Consider the following 27897-nt stretch of genomic DNA (forward strand, 5'->3'; position numbering starts at 1 on the left):
ATGGTCCTGGCTCAGAACCACACAATGAAGAAGCGGCCAAAGAGGGTGTGTTAAGTCTTTGATCATTACAAAAAACATTCCAATTAAGGCTGGGCGATATTAGGAAAATCTTCGATATTCGATAACGTTGTTGAATACCTCGATATCAATATTACTCGATATTAGTAACAATTACATTATATAGTTTTTAATGTTTTTCTGCTTTAGGTCCACTGCCTGCCTAACCCAGATAATGAATAGCATATCCATACATGCACATTGCACAGTACACATAGAATAAATAAATTAAACGCCTTATTTCCATTTTCCAACAATGGTTTTATTGAAATAACCACACCTGGTTACAGATGGACTGCTTTTTGTTTGTTTTTGTTTATGCATGTGCTATGCATGTATAGTGTGTCTGTTAATTAATTTGACACATACACCAATACCTAATTTCAAGCCGTCTTCGTCGGTATGTATACTTCGCATGTTGATACCTCGATGAAGGTACATTTCCGATATATTGCCCAGCCTTATCCAATACATATTGTATTGTACTGTATTTTATGAAAGAAATCACAGGCTTATTAATTCATACGTTGTTGCGAATGACATTTTTAACATAAAAAAGTGTGTGGACTTGAAATACGGGGCCATCATTTGTCTGTCTCTGCCCTCTCTGTCCAACAGGAACTGTTGAGACGGTCCAAACGAAGGTGGGTTCTGTCCACCATTGAACTGGTAGAAGAGGACCAAGGACCGTTCCCCAAAGAGGCTGCTCAGGTACAGTAGATACACCCCACATCTCACATGGTTTAGCCTGGGGATGCCGCATTTCATTCAAGAAAGAAAAGCCTGGGTATCTACCTGGGTAAAGCCCCCCGTAACTGTGGCTCAGCCAATCACAAGCCGCGGTCGTCAAGGCATCCAGGATGGCAGTGAGGTAACATGTCATTAGGTCGAACACCCTTTAGATCGACCACCAAACTCTAACCCAAACCCTAATCCTAACCTCAGTAAAACTATGCCTAACTCTAACCCTAACCCTAAACTTAACCTCAGTAACCGTGACGCGGGTGATTATCTAACCTGCCGACGCTCGCGGGTGATTATCTAACCTGCCGACGCTCGCGGGTGATTATCTAACCTGCCGACGCTCGCGGGTGATTATCTAACCTGCCGACGCTGTTCGACCCAACGGGAGTTCGACCTATGGGGCAGTCCCCTGGCAGTGAACCATGACCATACAACCTTTGTTTCTATGAAAAGAACATTTTGAAAATCGCTAAACAAAGGGTATAGTTATCAAATAATTTTATATTAAAATATATTTTCACATATAGGATCAAAGGTTTTATGGTCATGATTCACTGCCATCCTGGATGGCTTGGTTCTAGGTTTAACATAATTGTTATAAATATTTTTGAAAAAAGTCTATGGGGAAAATGAATGACGATTTTTAAGTGGCACCAGTAAACCACTTCCGCTGCAATGCTCTATAAGGACACTATAGTGTTGATGTCCGTATTACAGAGGGGCTCACACAATATATTTTTATTGTAATTTTGCGCATATAAAATCTATGAGGTCGTTCAATATTGTTGGCCGGACCGGCTAGTGTCTCCCGTCTGTGTGTGTGTGTGTGTGTGTGTGTGTGTGTGTGTGTGTGTGTGTGTGTGTGTGTGTGTGTGTGTGCGCGTGTGTGTGTGTGTGTGTGTGTGTGTGTGTGTGTGTGTGTGTGCGCGTGTGTGTGTGTGTGTCAGTGGTGGAAAAAGTATGACAGACAACAGCCAGAGTTTTGGGTCCTCAAAAGTTCTTAATTTCCGGTACTGAAAATTGGAAATACTCCAGGAAGTACTTCAGTATATTAGGCCTACTTTACACCACTGGTGTGTGTCTGTGCGTGAATGCGTGCATGCAACCATGTGTGAGTGCGTGCAAATGTACAGTTTCATTGCATTCATTGCATTCAAATAACAGTTTCATAATTAATAATGTGTCTTAATGCTGTGTCCTGGAATTTCGTCATTTTAGGGGCAAGGCCACTTGGCCTTAGGCGTTGTCCATTTTTTTAGGGCACAAAGGCATTAAATAAAACAAGATTTTAGTACATTGAAAGAATTTGTTGGATTTAAGGGTGAGGGATAACCTAATCTGCAGTGAAATAGATAAATGATGGTATTTACAATCTGATCCTGCACCAATCAAAGTAACTGGATTGGTTTAAAGATGGGGACTTGGGGGAGTCAGATTTCAGATTCTCAAAAAAAGACACCAGTGTCTACATGACAAGAAAGAGACCGGTGTCTGCTGTCTACATATTGACAAGAGAGATGAGGAGAAAGTGGTAGAGTCAGCTGAGGCATTAAGGCCACTGTGGTCTCTGGGCATGCCATTGGTTTGAGGGGCACAAGGCCAAACTGAAGGGCAACGGCAGCCATGGCCTTCATGGTGGACTCCATGAAATTCCTGCCCTGGCTCTGTCTTAATATCTCAATGCTAAGGCCGAACTCAGACATGCGCGTGAGACATTTTCTCCGTATCGTTTGAGAATGAGGAGGGGAGGGGAGAGTCCAATGCATTTTCTATCTAAGTCACGTGGTTTCATGTCGTTGCCGTATCTCTTGCTCAACCGAAGGCTGTCTTTTGGCCAAGAGACACGGCTCGATCATTCTCAGAAGATATGGACACGATAGCTGTCGTAACTGTCTGTAGCGCAAGTGTTTTGTGTTACTCACAAGTGAAACATGCTGTGCAATTAAACTTGCCTTTCCTTCTCACCAGATGTTTAACGACAAAATAGGCGAGCACAGCGGCCACAAACACAAGTTCCGCATCTCGGGGATGGGTGTGGATAAGGAACCACGGGGAGTGTTCTCCATAGATGAAACCACTGGCATGGTCTACGTCCACGAGCCAATCGACAGGGAGCAACATGAGCTGTTCCATGTAAGACAACATTGTCCTGCAATGACCCAAAGTATTTTGGAACTGTTTTGAAGGTTTATTGTATGGCGTTAGAGCTCACAATATATTGTTTTCCACTTAAAGGACAACTTTATTTTTTTTACAACAACGGTTCATATTTTAGATTGTCATTAGAGAAAAGAAAAGATGAGTGTTAAAATGTTTTCATTTACTTCTTTCTATCGTTTTAGTGATTTTAACGATTTTGCATGCATGCCCCTATAGGCTGGGGGCATGCATGCAAGTGGCTAAATAATTATGTCTTTTTAGACAAAAGCCCATTCCCAAGATGCACTGCAATCTTTCATGGGTTATGGGGGCTGGTGTAAATAGTAACAAAAAAATTGCTCGGCTTATTCTGTCTAAAAAGACATATTTAGCCACTTGTACGCATGCCCCCAACCACTGAAACCAAACTACTAAAATCTACACTACTACACTCATCTTTTCTTTTCTCCTAAAATATGAACCCTTGTGTGTGTGTGTGTGTGTGTGTGTGTGTGTGTGTGTGTGTGTGTGTGTGTGTGTGTGTGTGTCTGTGTGTGTGTGTGTGTGTGTGTGTGTGTGTGTGTGTGTGTGTGTGTGTGTGTGTGTGTGTGCGTGCGTGCGTGCGTGCGTGCGTGCGTGCGTGTGTGTGTGTGTGCATGCATGTACACGTGTGTGCACACGTGCGTGTGTGGGGGTGGGTGCGTGTGTGAAATATATGCAAATATCAAATAATTTGATTGATTGATTTTAGGCTGGGTGATGGCTGACTCACACCTGGCCGCACCTTTGGGAGTCAAACTATTGTAATTGAACTCTAGGTGTGACTACTACGCATGCGTAGTAGTCACACCTGTTGTACATCAGGATAATCGATGCACACAGAATGAATCAATCATTCCCACACTCAGGGAGTACTAGTGGTGGGAAGTAACCACTAGTACATTTACTCAAGTACTGTACAATTTTGAGGTATTTTTACTTTTTTTACTGGAGTATGTCCAATATTCAATACCTTTACTTCTACTCCGATGCATCTCAGAGGCAAATATTGTACCTTTTACTCCAATACAATTATTTGAAATTTTAGTTACTAGTTACTTTGTAGATTTTGACTATTATTACAAACATAGATATTTCAACTGTTTGAAAATAGCCAATCTACAAGCCCACAACGCGTCACAAAGTTGTGATGTGTTGTGAGCTTGTGGATCTATTTTCTAAATATTTTCATTCATTTTGAGAACTGGAAATGGGACATTTTGCATAATGAGTAATTTATTCTATTACTCAGGTAAATTTTGAATTCCGTACTGAACTTTGCAGTAATTGCTACTTGTCCACCACTGGTCTGGACAAAAAATATCTGCTCTCCCCTGTAGCTATTAGCTAATACAATTTATTTTCCATTTTGGCAAGCTAATTCCGCTAACTAGTTTCCAGGAAATAAAGCACTTTGGACGTGGCTGTTGTCTGTCATACAATTGAGCCTGTTCCATTGATAACATGTTTCTTTCTTTTCTTTTCCCACAGATCTCATTTGACATCTTGGACTATTATACGGACGAGCTACTGGACAGGACGTTGTCATTTGATGTGGAGGTGCAGGACGTCAATGACAACACACCTTACTTCCAGCACCTTGAAAGGAAAGCCACCGTCAAGGAGAACGTGCCTTCAGGTGATTATTACATGTAAACATCAACAGCTGACATGCCGTTTTCCACGTCACATATTTGTCCTTGAACATTTATACCACTACCGTTGTACAGTTTCACTTTGCTTGATAGCCTGCTCAAGTTTCTTTGCAATACATCAGTGGTTTTCAACCTTTTTCATATACATGTAAAGGGACGTTTATTCTGCATTTGAGCCACAGACAACCATTTGATGAGGTTTAGCCACTCAGACTCGGACCCAAAACATAGAATATTTTGTTGTGCAGTTGTACCATAGGAGCGATAACAGGCAAACGTTGATCAAAATAACAATGTTTCAACATTTAATTGTGTAGACTTCTTGTAAATTAAGTCATGCAGACATTTAACAATAATTTTACTCTTGTGAGCGTAACCGTAAAATTAAATGGATTTGGTTTCATTTTATGGGTTTTGGTTACCAACTCCATCAGTTAGCTGAGGACCACCTGGAACTGCCTCAAAGACCACTGGTGATCCCCGGACCACTGGTTGAGAACCACTGCAATAGATAACCAATCAAGAGATAATTCAAGCCATTCAATGTACACGTTATATTCAGAAGATCCTACTACAGCCGTAGTTGTACAGTTTTCATGAAACACTGATTTGATTATCAAAATAAAGTGAACACAGAGACGTCCAAGCTCTGGTAGAGCAACACGAGCTTCAACAAATGGTGACTGTATTGTTCCCACTTGCAGTAACTCATTTGGACAGTCTGCCTTCTCAGTTAAGGGGTAGACCTTTGGAACTCCTTGCCTACCGTTTTAAAACTAGAGACGGATGGTAATGTTTTTTTACAGAGGACTCAAGTTATGGTTGAAATCAAATCAACTGTGTTCACATGAATAGTTTCTGAATTTCTACCTGATGTGTGACTTGTTTGATTATGGCTATTTATGATGTTGTATGTCCCACAAGCTGAAGGGTCAGATTGTGGTATGTTAGTTCTTATTGGTAAACACATATTATATTTGTTTGTAATTGACTGGGTTTTAGATTAGTATTATTGTTTTTGTACTTGATTGGGTTTTAGATTAGTATTAACGTTTATTGTACTTGATTGGGTGTTATATTTGACTATTGTAAAATAGAAAAGCCTCCTGTGGACAGGTAATGAGAATTAGTACTTAAATCACTTATATCAATGCATCTGGTTCGTCCAATGTGATTGTGATGTCCATATCAAATACATAAAACATAACATAACATAACATAACATGCACCTGGCCTTCCGAGACAAGTAAAACAAATGAACTCCAAGGAATTATTAATAATCGATCACACCTACCAAACGGCCATAAGAGTAGCCATAACTGAATGGGTAGAGAGGACAATTATATGTGCAAATGTACTGTGAGAAAAAGAAAACACAGGAGTTGCGACTTTATTATTATTTATTTAGGCCTAAAATTATTGGATGCTTTAACTATTAAAAAATAGCAGATATACAAGCTCACAGCGCGGCACCGAGTGCCGCGCTGCGAGCTTGTAGATCTGCTATTTTTGGAAAAAGTCGTGAAAATATTTGACATTTTGAATATATGTATTTTTAAAGTGAACGTTTGTAACTCAAATTTAGCTTCTGAGTGGTCCCTGGGACTAAATATTTTGAGATGGGGGGTCCCTGGCCAAATAAATATCAGTTTGGGGGTCTTTCACATGAAAAGGTTTGAGAACCACTGACATAGTAGTCTCTCTAGAACAGACTAACTGAGCTCCAGTTAAGTGAAAAGGACCTTTTCTTTGACGATGGCTAGCCAGATTGCTGACATATAGAAAGTAACACATAGATTTTTCAAAAAACCTTAGAAGGATTCAAAAGACACTTATAGAATTGGATCAAAATCGTGTCAAAATTCGAATTTTCACGATTTTTCCTATAATTCTAGGCCTAAATGGGTTAAACTCTTACCGTTTTAAATTTAAAAAAAAAATCTCCTCTGTTTTTCTGTTTTTGCTTCCTATGCTGGGCGGCCACGCAGGGCTCTTGCCCGTGCAGCTACAGGTATACGACATGGACAAGGAGAAGACAGAGAACTCTACCGTCACCATTAGTGTTCTTTCCCAGGAACCCAAAGTCCCTAAACTGGACGTGTTTCAGATCAATGGCAGCAGGACGGCACAACTCAAATTTGACGGCTGTTTTGACCATGATGTGAGTTTCTATGGAATATAGCCTACTCACACATACAGTACTACATGCACACTGTGGCAACCCAGGGCACGTGAAGGCAAGATTCACACTGAGACAAAATTACACAAAACATAAAAGGCCCTATTTTTATCCCTTAACTTCTTTGCCTTTTTTTATATTTTGAAAAACATTTAAAAAATACTTCAAATAGCCGATCTACTTAGCTCACAACGTGTCGATATACCGGTAGATCGGCTATATAGTAGTATTTTATGTGTATTTTATGTGTTTCAAAATAGTAAAAATGGGCAAAGAAGTTTAGGGATATGGGGTAGGCTAAAAAATAGACGAAAATAGGGCGCAAAAACGTCTTTAATAAAGGGTTTGGGAGAATTGTTTGGCTCAAGAGACTACTCAACTTCCTTAACCACCTGAACTCTAGTCTAGTGAATACGGCTCACCTGTGGTCATCTTATAAGAAATCTAGTATGCATATAATGATGCTGTGAGAATACTCCTTAAAAAGCCCAGAGGGGAGCAGTGCTAGTCAGATGTTTGTCACTGCTGGAGTGGAAGGAAGAAACCACATGTCCACATTTCAACGTGTTGTTGTAAATTAAGGCCCTACTTCATCATACAAGAGTGTGGCACAAAAGTAGTGAAAATAGCAGCTCACAACTTGCAATAATAATTTAAAAATAGAACGGCTTTGAACAGGTTTCCACCCGACATCACAGGTTTAAGTGGTTAACCTGTGCTGAATTGGCTTGGCCGTTTGCCCCCTGGTTTGCCAAAACAATCACACAAAGTTTGTTTTCATGGTTGCTATTATGTTAGCTATGGTAAAGTTTTTTTGTTTCAATTTCTTTCTGTATTTCAGAAACACAACAAGTACAAAATCGTCATTCAGGCAAGAGATCACGGAAAACCAGCTCTGTCCTCCACTTCTATCGTCAACCTGTTCATCACCGACACCAACACTCATGCACCCGTCTTCAAGATGAAGGAGGTAGGTTTGTACTGTATCACATGCATGGTAAGCAGAAGATGAAGGAGGTAGTTTTGTACTGTATCACATGCATGCTAAGCAGAAGATGAAGGAGGTAGGTAGGTTTGTACTGTATCACATGCATGCTAAGCAGAAGATGAAGGAGGTAGGTAGGTTTGTACTGTATCACATGCATGCTAAGCAGAAGATGAAGGAGGTAGTTTTGTACTGTATCACATGCATGGTAAGCAGAAGATGAAGGAGGTAGGTTTGTACTGTATCACATGCATGCTAAGCAGAAGATGAAGGAGGTAGGTTTGTACTGTATCACATGCATGCTAAGCAGAAGGCTCGCCCCAAAACACACTCACCCCCATTTCTTCCGCTGCCCGCTTGCCCCCAAGTGGTTCTTGTATTAGTTTTACTGAGGTTAGGTTTAGGCATAGTTTTACTGAGGTTACATTTAGGAATAAGGTTAGGTTAGACATATAGTTTTACAGAGGTTACATTTATGAAAAACACTCAAATAGAAATCCTAAAAAGAAATATGACGATGATGATGATATTATTATTATTATTGTTATTATTACTACTACTATTTATTGTGACCGTAGGTCGCATTTACTATGAAAACCTGCAGATCATGTGCGTACGTCAGTCAGTCACGCCTCAACTCATGCACACTCGCCCATAAATGCAGCTTAGGGTGTCTTACTGGTTATCATGTCCATTATGATAAAGGAAACTTCCACTTGTGTTCCTTCAGTACCACGGCCAGGTGACGGAGATGGAGGTGGATAAGGAGGTGCTGAGGATCCAGGTGGAGGACAAAGACGTGCCCAACACGCCTGGCTGGAACGCAGAGTATTACTTCATCAGTGGAAACGAGGAGAACAACTATAAGATAGAGACCGACCCCAAAACCAATGAGGGAATCCTGACCGTCATCAAGGTAAATGCATTCCTCTTGATTCCTGTACAGACTGCATGAGAAAAGATAAAATAAGATCTAGATGATATAAGGCTGGGGTAGGCAACCTTTGGCAACATTGGCACAGGCCGGGGAGGGTAACCACTGGCAGACTGGCATCAGTGTGAGAGAGAGGATTTTTCTCTTTAAATAAAATATAAATAAAGAATTAAGTCCCCTCACATCTTTATGCAAATTACATCCTTCTACATTCATTCAAACTCTGAACTCTGACTGGGGAGTCTGGGAGATTATTGCTTTGAGTCTAATGATCATTACATCCCGGTTGTTATTTTTAAGGGAAACCAATCCGTTGGAAATATTTTATTTTGATGTGGTGTCATAATTAAATGTAATGTTGATATGGCACACTGACTATCAAGTAAACGTGGCACTTCATGTCAAAAAGGTTGCAGACACCTGATATAAGGTGTTACAGCAACGACAGAAACAAGGTTGAAATCACTGTGGACTTGACTGTTCAGCATGGGTGTAAAAAGTACTCAAGTAAATGTATCAATACTGCAATATAATAATACTCTGTTACAAGTAAAAGTCTGGAATTCAAAATGTACAGTACTTAAAAAGTAAAAGTACAAAAGTATTGGCATCAACATTTACTTAAAGAACCAAAAGTAAAAGTACTAAATGTTTGAAAAAAGCAGATCTACAAGCTCACAAGTGTGAGCTTGTAGATCGGCTATTTTCAAATAGCCTAGGTATAAAATGGGGCTAAAGTGGATTAATGTATGTTTTATAATATAATCTTTTATATCTTCAAAGTAACTAGTAACTAAAGTTTTCAAATAAATGTAGTGGAGTAAAAGTACAATATTTGGATCTGAGAGGTAGTGGAGTAGAAGTAAAAGTATTGGAAATTGGAAATACTCAAGTAAAGTACAAATACCTCAAAATTGTACTTAGGTACAGTAGTTAAAGGAGCTATAGTCAACTTTTTCTTGAAAAACGGATGCTAAAATACAAATAATGTTTCGAAAATATTTTATAAATAATTAAGCTTCATACATGTGTTTCTATAAAAAATGACCACAAAAAGCGTAAAATAATGATAAAATAATCATTTTGGCCATTGTCAGAGCGACACTTTGTTTACATTCTAGTCTATAGACTAGGATGTAAACAAAGTGTTGGCCCTACAATGAAAAAGTTGACTATAGCTCCTTTAAGTAAATCTACTTAGTTACTTTACAACACTGCTCGTCAGTCACATCTGTAAACCTCACATGCTTTCCAGGGTAAGGATTTCGAGAGGACCACCTTCACCAAGTTGCAGATCGGAGTGAAGAACCAGGAGAAGATGTTCGTGTGCGGCGCCGCTAAACCCGGAGCAGCCGGAGCGCCTAAAGAACCCCCTCCCAGCACGGTGGACATCCACATAAAGGTCATCGATGTCAACGACCCGCCGGTGTTTGAGAACAACATGGCCGACATCTACCTGAAGGAGGAGGAGGAGCCGGGGAAAGTGCTGTTCAAACCCAAGGTCACCGACGAGGACTCTGACGTGGACCAAATCAGGTTGGAGAGACTGTAGTAGGCCTAATACATGCTAGCTAGGGCATTCACCAACTATTCGAATATCAAAGTCACTATTCGATGTTGTTCACCGAAGTCGAATATTCGCTTATTTTTTTATTTTTTTATTGTATTCTCTATAGTTTATAAAGCTAGGAAGTCATAAGAATGAGTTGTCAATGTCCCTGGTGAATGCATTTGTTAATCCTCTATACCAGGGGTTCTCAAACCTTTTTAGGCCGTGACCCCCAAAATAAACATATTTGAACTGGGGACCCCCACCCTGACAAGCCCTTGGAATTGTAGGTACTAGTATTAATGTGACTCGGTTCCACTGATAAATATTGTGAAAATAGCAGATCTACATGCTCACAACGCCTCGCAACGCGAGGCGTTGTGAGCATGTGAGCATGTGAGCATGTGAGCATACTTAATATTTGACAGTCCTGTGCTCCTGTCGAATATTCGACTATTCGAATACTTTGAGGTCGAATAATTCAAATACTAAAAATCACTATTCGTGAATGCCCTACCTACAGTGTTAATTTTTAGAGCAAATTTCTATTACATTTTTAGTCATAGATAGACTTTTGAATCAAATTTGATTTAGTTTTAGTTGTTTTTTCAAGTCATTTGTTTATTTTTAATTTGTTGGAGGTTTTGCCTAGTTTTAGTTAAAGGAAAACTTTAGTTTTTTACAACAAGGGTTCATATTTTAGATTGTAATTAGAGAATATAAAAGATGAGTGTTACAATTATTTCATTTACTTCATTCTATTGTTTTAGAGATTATTATTTCAGTGGTTGGGGGCATGCGTACAAGTGGCTAAATATGTCATTTTACACAGAATAAGCCCATTCCCAAGATACAACGCAACCTTTCATGGTTGGATGTGACTTAAGGGGGCTAGAAGTGTTACTGTAAATAGCAATAAAGAAACTGCTGGCTTATTCTGTCTAAAAAGACATATTAGCCACTTGTACGCATGCCCCCATGCGTACGCATGCCCCACATTTTAGCACGGTAAACGTGATAAAACAATAGAACGAAGCCAATGAAAACATTTTAACACTCACTTTTGATTGTCTCTAATTACTTCTAAAATGTGAACCCTTGTTGTAAAAAACGAAAGTTGTCCTTTAACTAAATATCATACGATTCCTTTCGACTATTAATATACAGTTCATTTTGTCAACGAAAAAAATATCGTAATGCCTGATTTTACACTTGGTTGCACTCAGAATATAGCCTATCAACAAGCTTGTAGATCTGCTATTTTCTGAGTGCAACCAAACATAAAATGACTTGTCTTTTAGTTCTACTATCTCTCCTCCACTAGTCCCTCCCTAACATCCCCGTCTAGTTTTTATTTGTTGACAAAATTGTCAATACATTTCGTTTTAGGCATCATAGCTTATAGTTTTTAATTTGTTCTGCATAGTTTCAGTCTACAACATTAATAAAATTAATTAACACTCCGTTTAGGTTTAAGCTGCTAAGCGACCCAGCAGGATGGGTCACTATTGACGAGAAGACAGGAGAGATCAAAGCAGCTAAGAAGATGGATCGGGAATCACCTTTTGTCGATGGCAAGAACGCTTACAAAGTCCTGATCACCGCACAGGACAATGGTATGAAATAAGATATTACCTAAAATGTATCTTTCTACAGTAGTTTAGATAACAAGACGCAAGTTGGCACCTCGTCAGAGTGCCAACATGCCTACTCACATACATAGAGCATCGCAGTGAGGTGTCGGAAGTCCATTTTCCATTCATTTTCACCATAGGGTTTTTCATTATCAGCCACAAAGTCGTAGCAATTCAATGTACACTTACCACTAGGCTGGTGGTTGTAAAATGGTTCTATATGCTCCTGTAGAACCTCCGAGTATGTATGCAATCACTCTAGTTTTAGTAAAAACACGTTTTAATCAAGATCGCACGGAGAAGAACTGCATTTCCCATACTGCTAAACATGTACATCCGGTGAAATCGACGTCTGTGATTGGTCTAGCTTCTTCTTTCACATATCTTGCGGTTACCGCGGAAGTAGCTACTGCCCCCTGTCTTCCCGGCGGATTATTGCACTTCAGCAGAACGCCGTGAGCGATCGTCTTTCTTTTACAAATATGATGCACTATGTTAAGGATGACGATAAGAGCGTCCACAGAGATGACAATCACTACATTTCAGGCCATATGCTGGCCTGGATAACTAAACTGAACGTGATTTAAGGGTTATATTTCAGGAAACAACAACAACATTCGCAATGCATTCTGGGAGTGTAGTTTCCGCAATTTTAAAAATAATGATGTACACAGTCTTGTACCCTGCCCTTTTTTCAGCTTTCTAATTAATCTTTGCATTAAAAAAAATGTGAATATTGACATGATCCCTCTCCAGCCGAGGTGGCTTTGTCCGAGGCTTAAAAACGTTTAAATAAATACTTTATGAAATGTCTATGGAAGAAATGAATGCGGAAAACGCTTCCGACACCAGAGTGAGGACGGGGTGGGGCTTCAACTGCGATGCTCTATTTTTTTTTTTTTTTTTTTTTTTCAGCCAATGATGGACTAGCATTCTTGGTGACGTCATTCTTATTTGGTAAATAACAATGTATTTGGTAAATAAAGTTGGCACCTCGAGTAAATATTCCCATATAATTGCATGTGATGTGTCTGCTACTCTGCTTTCTCACATACAAATCAGTAGCCTTTTAAAGATAAGAGAATGGAACTAGAAATACTTTTCCTACGAAACAGTGTGGGCTCGCCTTTTCCGCAACTCAATTGCACGTCATTGGCTAAGGGCCCTGCCTTTGTACTGTCGTGGTGGAACTTGATAAATAAATAACGAAGATAACAGTGTTCTCGCCTTTCAGGCAAGCCCACAATAAGGGTAACCGTGGGATAGGAATAGATCAGTGGTTCTCAACCTTTTGTTTGAGCTCCGGACCACACATGCATAATTATTTTAGTAAAAATAGAAGAAGTGATGTAATTTACCCATCCTATAACTCACCGGTTCGGCGGTTCCCAAACTTTTTTAGCTCTTGCCACAAAAGAGAAATTAGACGTTTGCCCAGGTCCCAACTTAGCGAAAACAGCAGATTTTTCAGCTATTTCTAAAACTACTTCTTAAACATCTGTTTTCTAATTCATGGAATTTCTTGAATTTTTATTTGATTTCTTCATGAACTTACTGAAAAAAAGAATATATATTTAATTAATTTTATTGCGAATGTTTTTTGAAAATATTTTGGAATAATTCAAAACAAAATGTATGTAGCAAAAAATAAAGGGACCCATTAAAATGCGTCTGTGACCCACAAATGGGTCCCGACCCAGTATTTGGGAATCCACACATCGACACATTGCTGGCCTGGCCTGGAATCGAACCTGCGACAACCAGGGCCTCTGTCTCCCCGGGCAAGCTCACTCAGCTATGGCCGCCCCAGTGGCTGCCTGCTGTTCCCACCTGATGTTGTGTGGGAGTTCTGACTGATCCAGACTGTACTGAATAACTGTTAGTTTACATAACGTCTTCAGGCTAGGACTTAGGTCTAAGACATACAGGTCAGTGGATTTTCCCCGACCTCCAAAGAGGAAGATACGATCTCCCATCATGCAACAGCACATTTTAGGCATCCCTGAACCTGGGCCTTTCCCCTTGGGCTCAACCTTCTTCCAGCAGAAGGTCTCTGGACTGAATTTCCACACATCATTGAAGTGCTGGTAACGTTTGCGGAAGGTGTCATATTTCCGTGTGCGTCCACCAAATATGTACAGCTCTCCATTGTAGGTAAAGGCTGAATTATCCATGCGTAGTTCTAGTTCTGGAAGACGCTGTGTAGAAGGCGTGTTCATCCAGCAGTTGGTCTCTATATCAAACACTCTGATGGTGTTGGCGTACAGTCGCCCCAGACAGCCCCCAAATACGAACATCTTTGTCCCGATGATGGTGGCAGAGTGACACCATGAAACAGGAGGTGGAGTGCCTCTGGTGTTAAGTAAAGACCACACCATTGTGGAGGTGTCCAATTTGTAGATGTCATTAGTATTTCCAGTCCGGGTGTTTCCTCCATGAATATACATGACCTTCCCCAAGACACAGGCTGAGTGTTTGTGCTTCCACTCTGGAACAGTCCCAGAAACCCTGGGTTTGAACCATCTGTTGGCGTCGACATCAAAACCATAAAGAATAAATCCACCCAAGATGTAGCCCCAGATGTAGATTGTATCTTCTATCAGCACAGCTATCTGGTCGAAGCGCCAGGAGGGACCAGATGTCACTGGGGCCAACTTCACCCAGAGCAAAGACACTGTGTTGAAGACAAACACATCAGTCTGACCATCTATGCCCTTCAAGTTGCCGTCCGGTCCAAAGGAGTACAGCTTGTTTCCCACAGCAACGGCAGAATGTTGACGGCCTCTGTTTGGTACTTGGTTGAGATGAATGGTCCAATGGAACATTTCACAACACCAGCAGCTACTGTGGATTAAAGAGGATTCATTCAGCGTTACTCTGAAGAGGCATGCAGGTCTATATGTGTGTTCGGTTGCTTATATGGGTGCAGTCAGTGACATCATGTAATATTTGACCAATCCGTGAAGCCGATACCTGTTGTTCCCCCATGTATGGTCAATTGATCACCACTAGAGGTTTGTGCCAGCTCCGCCCGTTTTATAGTAAGATATTATGATGTCACATGAAACTGGACCATTCATGGAGATTGGCCCATTTATAGTCTGGCTGGATGAAGTCATGTGAAGTTCACCAAACCACCAATCCTCAAGATCTTCTGACATATGCCCGTTTATGCCCATCTGATTGGCTACGGAGTACGGGCATAGACGGCCCCTCTCATGGCCCTTATATATGTCTTGATATTATGACGTCACCCTTTTCCCCTCTCTGATTGGCTGCCTACTTATTGACTACCTACTTATGCGCCAGCAGTTTATATCTGGCCGCACTTGTTGATGGTGACGTCACCAAGAATCCTGGTCCCTCACTGGCTGTTGATGGTGATGATGGTGATGTCATCACCCAGTTCATGATGTCACTTTCAAGGGTTTTCCCATTGGATGACGTCACCCTGTGTTTTTTCAAGGGTTTTCCCATTGGATGATGCAAACGCAGACAGAAAGACAGACAGACCAGACGGACATAGATTTGGCTAATTTATAGATAGATATTATCTCAACGTTTTCCTCGCAACATAACTACTAAAATATCGTCACTCTCGGCCTGAAACCTTGTATCTCCAAGTTTCAAATGTGTACGTCTTTTGCCCTGCTTCATCATACAAAACTAGTGAAAACAGCCGATTTACATGTAGATCTGCTGTTTTCACTAGTTTAGTAGGTCTACATTTTATAGATGATAAATACAAAACGAACGGTTTTGGACATACAAGGTTTCCACCCGACAACGACGATATGCTATAAATATAAGGTGCTGGGAGTGAAAATTATAATGTAGGGGTGCCTCGGATTAAAACAAAAATATTTATGGGGTGCCCTGAGACAAAAAAGTTTGGGAACCCCTGCTCTATAGAGTGGAGAGTAAGCGTAATGCTACCACACTGTCCCCTGTGTTGTTGTCCCGTACAGGAGAGCCTCCAGCCACATCCACAGGCACCGTCCTCATCCACCTGGGAGACATCAATGACAACCACCCCAAGCTGGAGGAAAACAGAAAGATCATGTGTGTCAACAAGGACAGCAAGATCATGGTGCCGGCCAAGGACCTGGACCTGTCTCCCTACGCCGGGCCGTTCACCTTCACCCTGGGGGGCGACGACAAGACACTGAGCGAGACCTGGAAGCTGGACCCTGCCACTGGTAAGCAGATCTATTTCCCCAACTGAAGTTTTCAAGTTGACAAGAAAGATATTGGTTAAAGTGAGCAAAACAGTAATGGAGCAGCAATGCTGGCAAGTGTTAAACAAGACTTTAACCAAGACAAAGCAGAAACTAGACTATGTAAATACCACTTTCAAATAAAATCAAAGAGAAAAGGACAAGACAAAGTATAAAGGAAACAACCATTTGGAACGAAAAAATACAGACAAAAACTCAAATTAAAACGTTAAAAATGGATCACTGGTAAAAGTTATACGATTACTGGTCGACATGCCACCAAATGACTAAAACATCTGTCTGAAATACCAGGGAGGTTCACCTCATGTAAATATTAAAAAATAAGGGTCCCACATCTTACTGAATTTCTTCAGGGAACATCTGATTCTTTCCAATTTGACATAGTTAAAGTACATCTTATATCTACAAAGTGTGTCACGGGGTGTCGGAGATTGCCACTCGCAATATCAAATGTCTAGCTAATAAGGTAACAAAGGCTATATAAAGGCTGCTTCCAAGGAACAGAGCGACATTGTAGGAGGAATCACCACCACCCATAACTGTTTGTCCTTATTGTCCTGTGGCAGCAATATTTTAAAGTCGGACTCTCTGGAAGCCAGTGCAGATATCTGAGAATTGAAGTAAATGTGTTCTACCTTCTATCTTGTTATTAGAACTCTGCATTCTGAATTAGATGTGTCCAGTCTGTTTTGGACATACATTCTCCTATTGTTGCTAAAATGACAATAGGCTAACATTGTTAATGATTTAATGCAATATATTTCAAAAACAGGGAGCCAAGTTACATATACGTTTATAAGTAATTTTGTCACAATTATTTGTTTCGGGGCAACTATACTACTACTGGGGCTTTTAGACTCAAGATTCATATTCAATCCGTTGTTACCATTCCAATGAGACTTATTTTGTTGTGTGCCTGTGGTATAAACAATACAATACACATGAACAAAACACAGAAGGACAAGACAAACACAGGCACACTGCGAAGAGCTAGATTACCATTTATATGTATTTGATGTATTCCTTGTGCTGTCCTTGCTTATTGCAAATCGCTCTGGATTAAGAGTGTCTGCTAATGCCTAATGGTACCATGCAATACCACCCCAGTGCAACAGCGCCCCTCCCTTAACATGTGTGGTCAGAAAAGGTTACTGCAGGCTACAGACCCGGAGACAGACAGACAGACATACAGACATACAGACAGGGGGGGGGGGGGGGTATTTTTTTATTTGACCTATAAAATGCCCAAAATATGTTGTAAGTCAGGGGTCTTCAACAGGGGGTCCGGGACCCCTAGGGGGTCCTCAGAGTGACAGAAAGTAATTTTTTTCTACTTTTTTTATATTTAACACTTGAACCCTAGTGTCAATATTCTGAGAAATTTAGCCACTTATATTCTGAGAACTTTAGAGGCGTTGTGAGCTTGTAGATCAGACATTTTCGGCAAAGAGAGGGGAGCAGACTAAGTACAGAGTGAAAGGTCAAGTCTATTAGGTATTGACGGTCGTGGTGGTTAAATATCTGAAAACACAAATCGACATGATTCCAAAATACACTGATGATCGTGCTGTCAAACAATGAAACTATATGGAATCTCTGAAAAGGTTGTGGGGGTCCCTGCTTCATCTCTCTCTCAACTGAGGGCTCCTTGACCTGAAAACATTGAAGACCCCTGTTGTATGTGATAAATGAGTCCACCACATACATAATATATCACTCCTCCTACAGGTGAAGCAGCTGGGCTCGTCCTCCTGAGGAGCCTCCTCTATGGGAACTACTCGGTGCCCCTGATCATGCAGGAGCAGCAGGGCATGATGACCCCAGAGACCCTGGAGGTGGTCATCTGTGACTGTGGGGACGGCACCGAGTGCCGCGACCAGCTGCCTCTGTCCGCCCAGTTTGGACCAGCTGGCATAGGACTGCTGTTCCTAGGAGTTCTCCTCTTTCTGTGTGAGTCGGCCGATGACCATTTTACATGCTTAGTTTGGTGCAGTGTTTCAAACTTTTACATTAAAATGTTCTCCCCTTAAAGCCATACTGTGTAAGATGCCCAACTAGTGGTCATTAGCCCTATAGCAAACCGCGGTCGCGTCCGCGTCTTTCGGACGTTTTTCGTACCTTCAGACCCCCGCGTCTGCCTCCACCTCACTGAGATCTATCTTTTAAGGGGTCCCTTGTTCCTGTGCGTTCAGTAATTCCAGAGATACGGACTCCTTCACCCTGCCTGGTAGGAGAAATTACCTAGAGAAGGGATGGTACAAACGGGCGACAACAAATATGGCTGCCATAGCGACCCCACTTCAAGATGCGCTGTGATTGGCCGGCAGTTGTATAACCCTCGCTGTGATTGGCCGGTAGTGTGATGACGCAATTTTGGCGCGAGATCCGGTCCACGGCAAGGATCTCAGTTTACATACAGAGAAGGCTTTACAGGCTGAAATTCACGGCGCGGATCTTCTAAAACTTTTGTGATTTAATAGTTAGGAGAATTTTAAGATTTGTTTTATAAAAAAAGTTACATAGTACAACTTTAACTCTGACTGTATACAAATGGAACCAAATGGACCCTAGCGGGTCCATTTGGTTCCATTTGTATACTGTTAGAGTTACAGACTTGTATGGGTCAATTTAGACCCCTCTAAAGGAACCCACAGAGTCCCTAGAATCCACTTTGAGAACCACTGGTTTAGTGAATAAAACATTATTATAACCATGGTAGAGTATGTTAATATAACTAAAATGTACTTTATTATTACTGTATTGTACTTTTTGGTCATGGTCTCCCTATATAATTCAACCATTTCTAAGCGTTATTATTTCAGGCCCTTCTTACGTTTATTAGTTGACACAGTGTATAGAGACAGGAAACAGGTAGAGAGAGTCGGACATGCAGCAAAGGTTCAAAATTGGGAATCGAACATGGCAGCTCACTGTCAGGCATCACTACTGACTAAAATCTCTAGTATTCTATCAGTATTTAAAGGAGCTATAGTCAACTTTTTCTTGAAAAACGGATGCTAAAATAAAAATAATATTTCGAAAATATTTTATAAAACAATAAGCTTCATATATCTGTTTCTATTCAAAAATGACCACAAAAAGCGTAAAATAATGATAAAATAATCATTTTCGCCATTGTCAGACGACACTTTACATTCTAGTCTATAGACTAGTATGTAAACAAAGTGTCGGCCCTACAATTAAAAAGTTGACTATAGCTCAAATTATATTATCATTAACATTTGTGATTTATTTGTGGGACCGCCTGCAGTATCCCCAGACCACAGGTTGTAAATCACTTAGTTATCTGCGGTGGTATTCATGTGTTTGTCTCATCTCTTCTCCATACAGTGTTGCTGCTGGTCTTCATGTGTGAGTGTGGGAAGAGGTTCAAGCACATTCCAATCCTGCAGGACGAGGGCAACCAGACCCTCATCAAGTACAATGATGAGGGAGGCGGTGCTGCATTAGAGGTGACTGTTCGTGTGTGTGTGTGTGTGTGTGTGTGTGTGTGTGTGTGTGTGTGTGTGTGCGCGTGTGTGTGCGTGCGTGCGTGCGTGCGTGCGTGCGTGCGTGCGTGTGTGTGTCCATGCGTGCGTGCGTCCATGCGTGTGTGCGTCCATGCGTGTGTGTGCATGATTGCATGGAGAGAAAACACTGTATGCCTCAGTCGTTGTGCATTGTTATTTCTACTGTTTCGATACCAATTTATATGCATAATATATGTCATAATGAATGCCTGTGTCTATTCACAGGACATAACTCGCACATAAACATAGATCATTTTTATGCAGAATGTGTTGTACTGTATAACATCATCATTTGTATTTGTTGCACTTGCTTCTGTGCTCTGTCAGCAATCAAGGAACAGGTGACTCCATCATCCACTCTCATTATAAAGTAACACTGTTTTTGTCCATCACTGCAGCTTCAAGAAAGGTGGGAAGGGATAGACAGAGACAGAACAACAACAGATCAGATATCAACATGGCAGTGTGAAATATATACATATGGTGATGCACGATATACGTATAGGTTAAAATAGCAGTGAGATCAGGCGGTAGAAAATAGGAGCAGATGTAATGACAGATACATAAGGTTTATGGTTTAGGAAAAATCAATAGAATGAGGCAATTAAAGTAGCAGATTAGAACAACCGTGGCAGTCAGCCATATATATATATATTTATACACACAGAAAACAAATCCTGTGTGGTGGATTAGATCAGTAGTTCCCAAACGTTTTTAGCTCAAGACCCGGGACCCAAACAAAAGCAGACATAGGCCTACTGTACAAGCTCACAGCTCGTCGCTTCACACTGAATTATGAGCTTGTATATCGTCTATTTTCATTACTTCTACTACTACTACTTCTTTATAGGATTTATTGGATTTTTATGTATTATTTATTCATGAAAGTACTTACAAAATACCATGAAAAATGAAATAAAGATTTAGAAAAGAAATTAGGAAACAAAGAAATCACACTCGTGTGAACTGAGCGGTGGAGGCTGTGTGTGTGTGTGTGTGTGTGTGTGTGTGTGTGTGTGTGTGTGTGTGTGTGTGTGTGTGTGTGTGTGTGTGCGTGCGTGCGTGCGTGCGTGCGTGCGTGCGTGCGTGCGTGCGTGCGTGCGTGCGTGCGTGCGTGCGTGTGCATGTGTGTGTGTGAATGTGAGTCTGAACAACAGCGCCCCTCCCTTAACATGTGTGGTCAGAAAAGGTTACTGCAGGCTACAGACACGCATACCCACACACACGGCCACGTATAGGAGCGTTGTGACCACCGCTCAAAAATAAAGAGGTATTCATTCACTCGTGACCCCATAAAAATGTGGCCGCCCCATTGATGGAATCACAGAACACAGAGCAGATAAAGCAGGGGTTGACAGAACTTGACACTAAGGTCTCAGAGGCACTTGCCCGTCGGGCAAGTACAGTTCATTTTGCCCAAAGGTCATGCCCACTTGCGCAAAAAGTAAATTGGAAATTAGAAAGTAAAATGTAACACTTAAAACATGTCATACCCCTATTTTTATCCAAATACCTACATAATTATGATTGAATAGGACAATGGGTTCACACCTATTTTATATTTTTAAGTCTAGCAACAGTGAAAACAGCACATAGGTAAAGAGTGCTCTTATTTTACATTCCACAGACCAGACAGAGAGAGCGCTTTGGCCTCGTTCAGGTGTTTAGACAGATATCTCGTACTGTGTTTATAGACGGTTGGGTCCCCTTTCAAACTGGCACTTTCCTTGTTGTGCAACCTAAAAGCAAACTCCACCTGCCCGAAAGTTTTATTTACCTGCCGGGGGCAGGTGGGCAACCCTTAGTGTCAAAGACAGTAGTTGTACATGTACAATCATGACAGGTACTGTAACTACTCAACCAGAAGTTCTTCCAAAGTTCTACGTGGTTTTAACTCTCACGTCTTCCTCTCCTGCTGTCATCCTTGAACGGTACTTCTTTACTGCTGCTGGGGTGTCGCACCAAATTCTGGGCCCTGGGTACAAGGATTCACTCACATTTTTTTGAGAAATAGCTGATATACAAGCTCACAGCGCGGGTACCGAGTGCTGCGCTGCGAGCTTGTAGATCTGCTATTTTAGAAAAATCTTGAAAATGTGTGCGGAATATTATTTGAATATTTCAAAGGTTTTTTTGAAAAACCTACGTTTCTATGTCAGTGGTGCTCAAATATTTTCATGTGAAGGACCCCCAAAATGATATGTATTTGGCCACAGACCCCCATCTCAAAATATTTTGTTCCAGGGACCCCCCAGAAGCAAAATTTGAGTTACAAATGTTCGCTTAAAAAATTACATATATTCAAAGATTTGCACACATTTTCACAACTTTTTTTTTCACAACAGCGCAGCACTCGGTGAAGCGCTGTGAGCTTGTAGATCTGCTATTTTTTAATAGCTAAAGGCAGGCCCCTCCACCTTGGGCCCTATAACTGTCCCACTCCCCCCACCCCCCCTTTGTGACGCCCCTGCTGTAGTGTTCCACGATCTGCGTGTCTTAACTGTCTCCTCCCCTCCCCTCTCCTCTCCTCCCCTGCAGGCCGAGCCCACTCTGCTCCTGCCTCCTCCAGTCAGCGTGGTCGACGTCGGCATGAAGCAGTCGTCCCCGCCCCCCTTTCAGGTACACTAAATGGAATGACAAATGGTCATTTGTCATTACGTTATCATTCCCCCCCCCCCACAGTACATAAATGATGTATTGTCCCCCAGGGGGTCTATATTAGGGCCACCTCCTTTTTACCCTCTACTTTAATGTCGTCGGCGGAATTAGCTCATCTACAAGCTCACAACGCGTCGCATTGCGTGTTGTCAGCTTTCAGATCGGCTATTTGTGTCGACTGTTCGGCCCCCAGCATGGGGACGCTAGGGTTCATTATCAGGGTCAGGGGTTAAGTATCAGGGTGTGTGTTCTACTAATTGTGAAATGTGTCATGCTGGAAATGAGCAACCGTGGGGCACTGGGGCCGTCCCCATAGAAACCACAGGAGGAGGCTAATTAGCTGCCTCTGAAAGGGAACGCAGCGATGCCCTGTGTGTATAAATGACTGACAAGTATAATCCATGCCATCGTTTATCGTCTGTCGTAGGCCTACTACAGAAAGAATGTATAGTACGGTGATGATAGTAGATGATTTGTGTTTGGTGTCCAATGGACTGTGGTGTTTTTACAGTAATGCACAGTATAATCCATGCTTTTAGACTGACCTGCACCAATGTATCTGCACCAGGCTTAGCAGGGTTAACATTTAACAGTAGTGAGTGACATGCCTACAGTATGAAAACAGGTGTCCATGTTGCAACATGCGGCTGTAAATACCTCAAGGCTTCAGGAGAAAACAGACCGTCCTTGTTACAGAAGCACTGATCACAAGACATACGGCAGTCCGTAATGTTCCTTCCGAGATCCAAGATAGATTATTGTTTGGGGTATGGATGGATAGCATATGGAGTTGATCGTTCATGTAGTATCTAGGGCCTATAGTGATTTATGCAGTGTCACTGCTATAATCTTTAAAGACATTTAATCAACAAGATATCATATTAATTTTGAAGTTCTTACACAGATTCTAGCAATTGGCGATCCAGACTTAAGCCCAAAACTCTACCAGTTTGATTGAGACTGCCCATTGACCATTCCAGTTTTTTTCTTGTTAAGTTTTGAGAAGCACTGGTTACATTCGATGAACTGAAAATACTTTACAATTGTCTTCTGATATGAACAATAAGGCCATCACACGCGTAGCACTTTCAATAACAAATGACACTGATCATCATCCCCTGTATCGCTAACTACTTTATGCCATCTGGGCGAAGGTACAGAACCTTGAAGTGGGGAAAGGTTAGTTTTAGCAGGAGTTTTGTCCCCTCAGCCATTAAACAAACTGCCCTGTCGATAGGATGGCTTTCTGTGTACCTCATGTATTGTCCTAGTGATATGTTGTATTGTGCTACAGTATGTGGCTATGTGTGTTTTTTTCTTTTTCTTTTTTTTTTTTACCACATGTATATGCCGTTTTCCTGAGCGCCTGTAGAGGGCGCCAGTAAACAGCAGCCAGTGGTGGAGTAGAAGTAAAATTGTTGGGGTTAGGGTTAGGGTACTCAAGTAAAGTGCAATTTCTCAAAATTGTACTTAAGTACAGTACTTAAGTAAATGTTGGCTACTATTAGTTACTTTACACTGCTGTTTACACCGCAGCAATGGCGACAGCACCCTCTACAGGGGACAGGGGAGCGCTCAGGAAAAGGGACTATTGTCTTGGCGATATGTTGTTTTGTGCTGTATGTTTATGTGTTGTTTTCTTTGTTGTTGTCTTTGAACAGACTTTGTGAAGACAAATGTCCCTCCGGGGACAATAAACATGATTATTATTATTTAAATCTCTAGTCCTTCAGACAGACGATGGAGCAGGTAACCACCCAGAACTCCTCCATGTACCAGAGTGCACAGCAGACACAGCAGAACATGGTGAGCCACAGTGGTGGAAAGGAACTAAATACATGTACTCTCAAGTACGGTACTTTAGTCTAGTATTTCCAATTTTCAATACTTTTACTTTTACTACGACTCAGAGCTAAATGTTGTACTTTTACTGCACTACTTTTTTTTTATTTACTTTTGTTACTAGTCACTTTGTAGATTTTGATTATTATACGTTAAACACTTGAGCCTTTTACTTTTGGTAAGTATAGTAAGTATATATTCTTGATTTACCTAAGTACACTACGTACCTTTATTTATAAGTATCCATCACTGGTGAGTCACCATCTCCTTGTGCTGTGCTGTATAGGTTTGTTGTCTTCTTTTGTGTCTACACGTTTACACCACTTTTGAACGCATCATAATCACTGCATCATAATGGAAACATGATTTCACAAAGCCATTAGAGTTTAGATCTCATATTTACTTTGCTGAAAGTGTAGGAATACTGTAATATCAGGTGAACAACATATCTGTCAAAGTGCTATCAAAATGGGCTACTATGGGAAGTGCGGAATAGTGCTACTAACATAAACACAGAATACTATGTTATGTTCATGTTAGTAGCAGTATTCCACACCTGTCTGTGTGGAGTACATTCTGTCAGTCTTTGTATTGTACAAAATACCTTTGCAGACTACACACAGTACTGTATTTGAGCAAAGATTATGACCCTGCTACAAAATTTACAGCGTTTGATTGAATGAAAGTTACTGATACTGTCGGGAAGAAACCTTGTATCTCCAAGTTTCAAATGTGTACGTTTCTTCACAAAGTAAAGCCCTGGCTGCTTCATCATACAAGACTGTAGCACAACAGTAGTGAAAACAGCAGATCTACAAGCACACATGCGAGGCGTTGTGTGCTTGTAGATCGGCTGTTTTCACTAGATTAAATCATTTTTAAAATGATAAATACAATACTGGCTTTCAAGCAGTTTCATGGGGCACACTTGACCCTTCTCAGGGGCACACCAAAGGTCCCCATGCAGGCACAGTGGTTGAGAAACACTGGTCTATCTTGTGCATTCATTCGAGTGTCAGTCGTGGTGAAGCACTGTTTGTGTTCTCCCGCCTCCACAGATGATGAGCTCTGAGATGACCTTCTTGGGGCAGCAGCAGCAGCAGCAGCAGCAGCAGCAGCAGCAGCAGCAGCAGCAGCAGCAGGCCAGCGACACACTGAAAAGCCTGGGCGGGAGACAGCTTAACAGGGTGAGTTATGATGGCTGTTTCACGTTATGTCCACAAGGGGGCCTCATAAGCCAACGTTTTAATACTGCTGAATACAACTCTGCTGCTACATTGCTAGGATATGATTGCACAGGTGGACCAAGTGGAGAATGGACCACTTATCTGTAAAGGCTATAATCAAGTTTACTTCATTGTTTTCAGTACTCCTCGTGGAATGGAAACAGGATGACAGCAGCTAGGGTGAGTGATGTGGTTCTCATTTAAGTGTGGACAGAAAATGAAAACTTCACTGCTCCGTAGTTCCTCATGCAAATGCAATGATATTAGTCTGTCTGTCAGTCAGTCTGTCCGTCACGTCACACTTTTCCCCTACTCGTATCTCCGCCACCGTTGCCCCGATCCATGCCAAACTTTGCACACACACACTCCTTGGCTGCCAAACCACAACCTCCACCTCATTTCTCACATGGCCCTCTACTAGCGCCACCATGAGGCCGATTCTTACAAAACACATTTTTGGACACTGTTCCTACAGATTTTGCCCTTAACTCACGAAAAGCGGTACACAGTATCTCTACAGCATCAACATGCATCTGTCCCATCTAGCGCCACCATCAGGCCGAGTTTTGCAAAACACATTTTTGGACACTGCTCCAAGTGTTTTTGCCCTAAAATCACGCAAAACGGTACACAGTATCTCTAAAGTCATGTCATGAACATGGATTTGTCCCATTCCCAATATTCCCATCCTGATTGGTTGGTGGGGTGGGTTGGAGAGGGGTGAGCAAGCTACTTGTGTTTGATTGTATCTGTATACTTTTATTGTATCTTCATGTCTGCTGTTCCTGTTTTTATGGGACCCCCTAAAAATTAGATGCTGCAAGTGACTGCTGTCAAGTGATGCTCTTAAGTGACTATCCCTTCAATAAATGAATACATCTGATATCTACTATACAGCGCTATAGTAACGTATCTGCTTTTTCCCCCCTCTTTAGCAGCATAATTCTGCCAAGTATTCCCGGTCGTTCTCCATGCTGTCGGAGCAACACATCACAGATCACATAGAGAGGGTAAGAGACCAGTGGCGTACATTTACAAGTACATTTTCTTTTTTTCCCCCGTTTCTACGGTTTCTTGGGCGGGATATATGGCAGCCTGGAACGGTTGTTCAAGTGCAGCTAAACTTGGCATGTTAGTAAATGTGCCACAATTATTAACAATAATGCATTGCACCTGTGCAGCTGAAATGTGGAAGTGACCATTTTGTAAAAATTTGCATTTGTAGTTATTTTAACAACATAATAACCAGCACAGATAGACAAAGAGACATTCATGTATTTATATTTAAAAGTAACTTTAATTTCCTCCCCTGAACCCAGGGTATGGCAGCTGCATACCCCTGCCATACCCAATTGACGCCCCTGTAAGAGACTCACAGGACAGGTCGGACTGCATGCTGCAGTAACGCCTGCTCTGCAGGCCTCTGGGGATGAGAGAACAGGCAGAGGCATGAACTGTACGCCCTGTGGGTCCCCGCAGGGGTATCGATTATAGTATACCTCCCTGTACATACAGGTTGGGACATCATTCAGGAATAGATTTACCAGACAATGGCCTAAATAACACATAAGCCCCGGTGAAGGTCATGCATGTGAACAAACAAGCAAGGAGACTTCTGTCTTTTGTATTCATCACTAGCTACTATCAAACATTCAAATTAAAGATTATTTTTTAATTTATTAAAGAATTATAGGAATAGTTAATAATTCATCCTCAACTTTGAGAATTGGGAATCAAAATGTGTTTTTTGGAGGGTTTAGTTGTAAAACAATTGAAAGTAAAACTGATAGCAACATAAATGGCAAACTATGGACATGTAGCTAGTGTTTTTTGGCTACCAGTATTGTCCAGTCGACGTTTATACAGTATATTTAACAGCTAAACATACATTCCCCAGGGGTCTATAATAGAACAACTCCTTTTTTCCCTCAACACTAAACAAATATTCTTCGCAGAAAATCCGCAAGTTCACAACGTTGTGAAGTTATAGAATGCTATTTCCAGCTTGTGGACTGCTATTTTCTGCAAATGTTCGTCAGAATAGGGATTCAATTCATGTGCCATTTGAAACAAAGATGTTGATTTTTTTATCGAGTGATCGATCTTTTAATCAGTGAGCCTTAAAATTCAACGTTTTCTTTTATACACGTTGCTTCCACAGAGGCTGTACATGATCGAAGGAGACCGCGGGAACTACCCCGTGTACCAGCTCAAGGAGTACGCGTACGAGGGAGAGGGCAGCACGTGTCAGTCACTGGACGAGCTGTCCCTCACCAACCTGGATGACCTGGACTTCCTAAACAGCCTGGGGTCCAAGTTCAAGACGTTGGGAGGCATCTGTCACCAGGACATGCAGAAGAAGAGCACGCAACTTTAACCACAGCCGTCCACCTTTTATTACTACCTACTTTGTCGTAAACCGACGTGTGAAATAGCTGATCTACACAACGTGTCACATTGTGAGCATGTAGATCTGATATTTTTGCTA

At 41.4% G+C, this 27897-nt stretch overlaps 1 protein-coding gene across 1 annotated transcript; it reads left to right on the forward strand.

Moving 5' to 3' along the window:
• cdh26.1 (cadherin 26, tandem duplicate 1) lies at positions 1–27786 on the forward strand (the record flags this gene model as incomplete). The annotated part of the gene is made up of 15 exons (XM_080732895.1): positions 1–45; positions 676–768; positions 2770–2934; positions 4471–4618; positions 6623–6795; positions 7655–7783; positions 8529–8714; positions 9988–10268; positions 11752–11897; positions 15884–16114; positions 17882–18103; positions 19505–19626; positions 22222–22302; positions 26345–26419; positions 27571–27786. The coding sequence occupies 15 exons, from the start codon at positions 1–3 to the stop codon at positions 27784–27786; spliced, it is 2313 nt and encodes a 770-aa protein (XP_080589021.1).
• Positions 27787–27897: the final 111 nt, after the last annotated feature.

The sequence above is a fragment of the Nannobrachium achirus genome, assembly GCF_963921795.1.
Source record: "Nannobrachium achirus genome assembly, chromosome: 9".
Lineage (NCBI taxonomy): Eukaryota > Metazoa > Chordata > Actinopteri > Myctophiformes > Myctophidae > Nannobrachium > Nannobrachium achirus.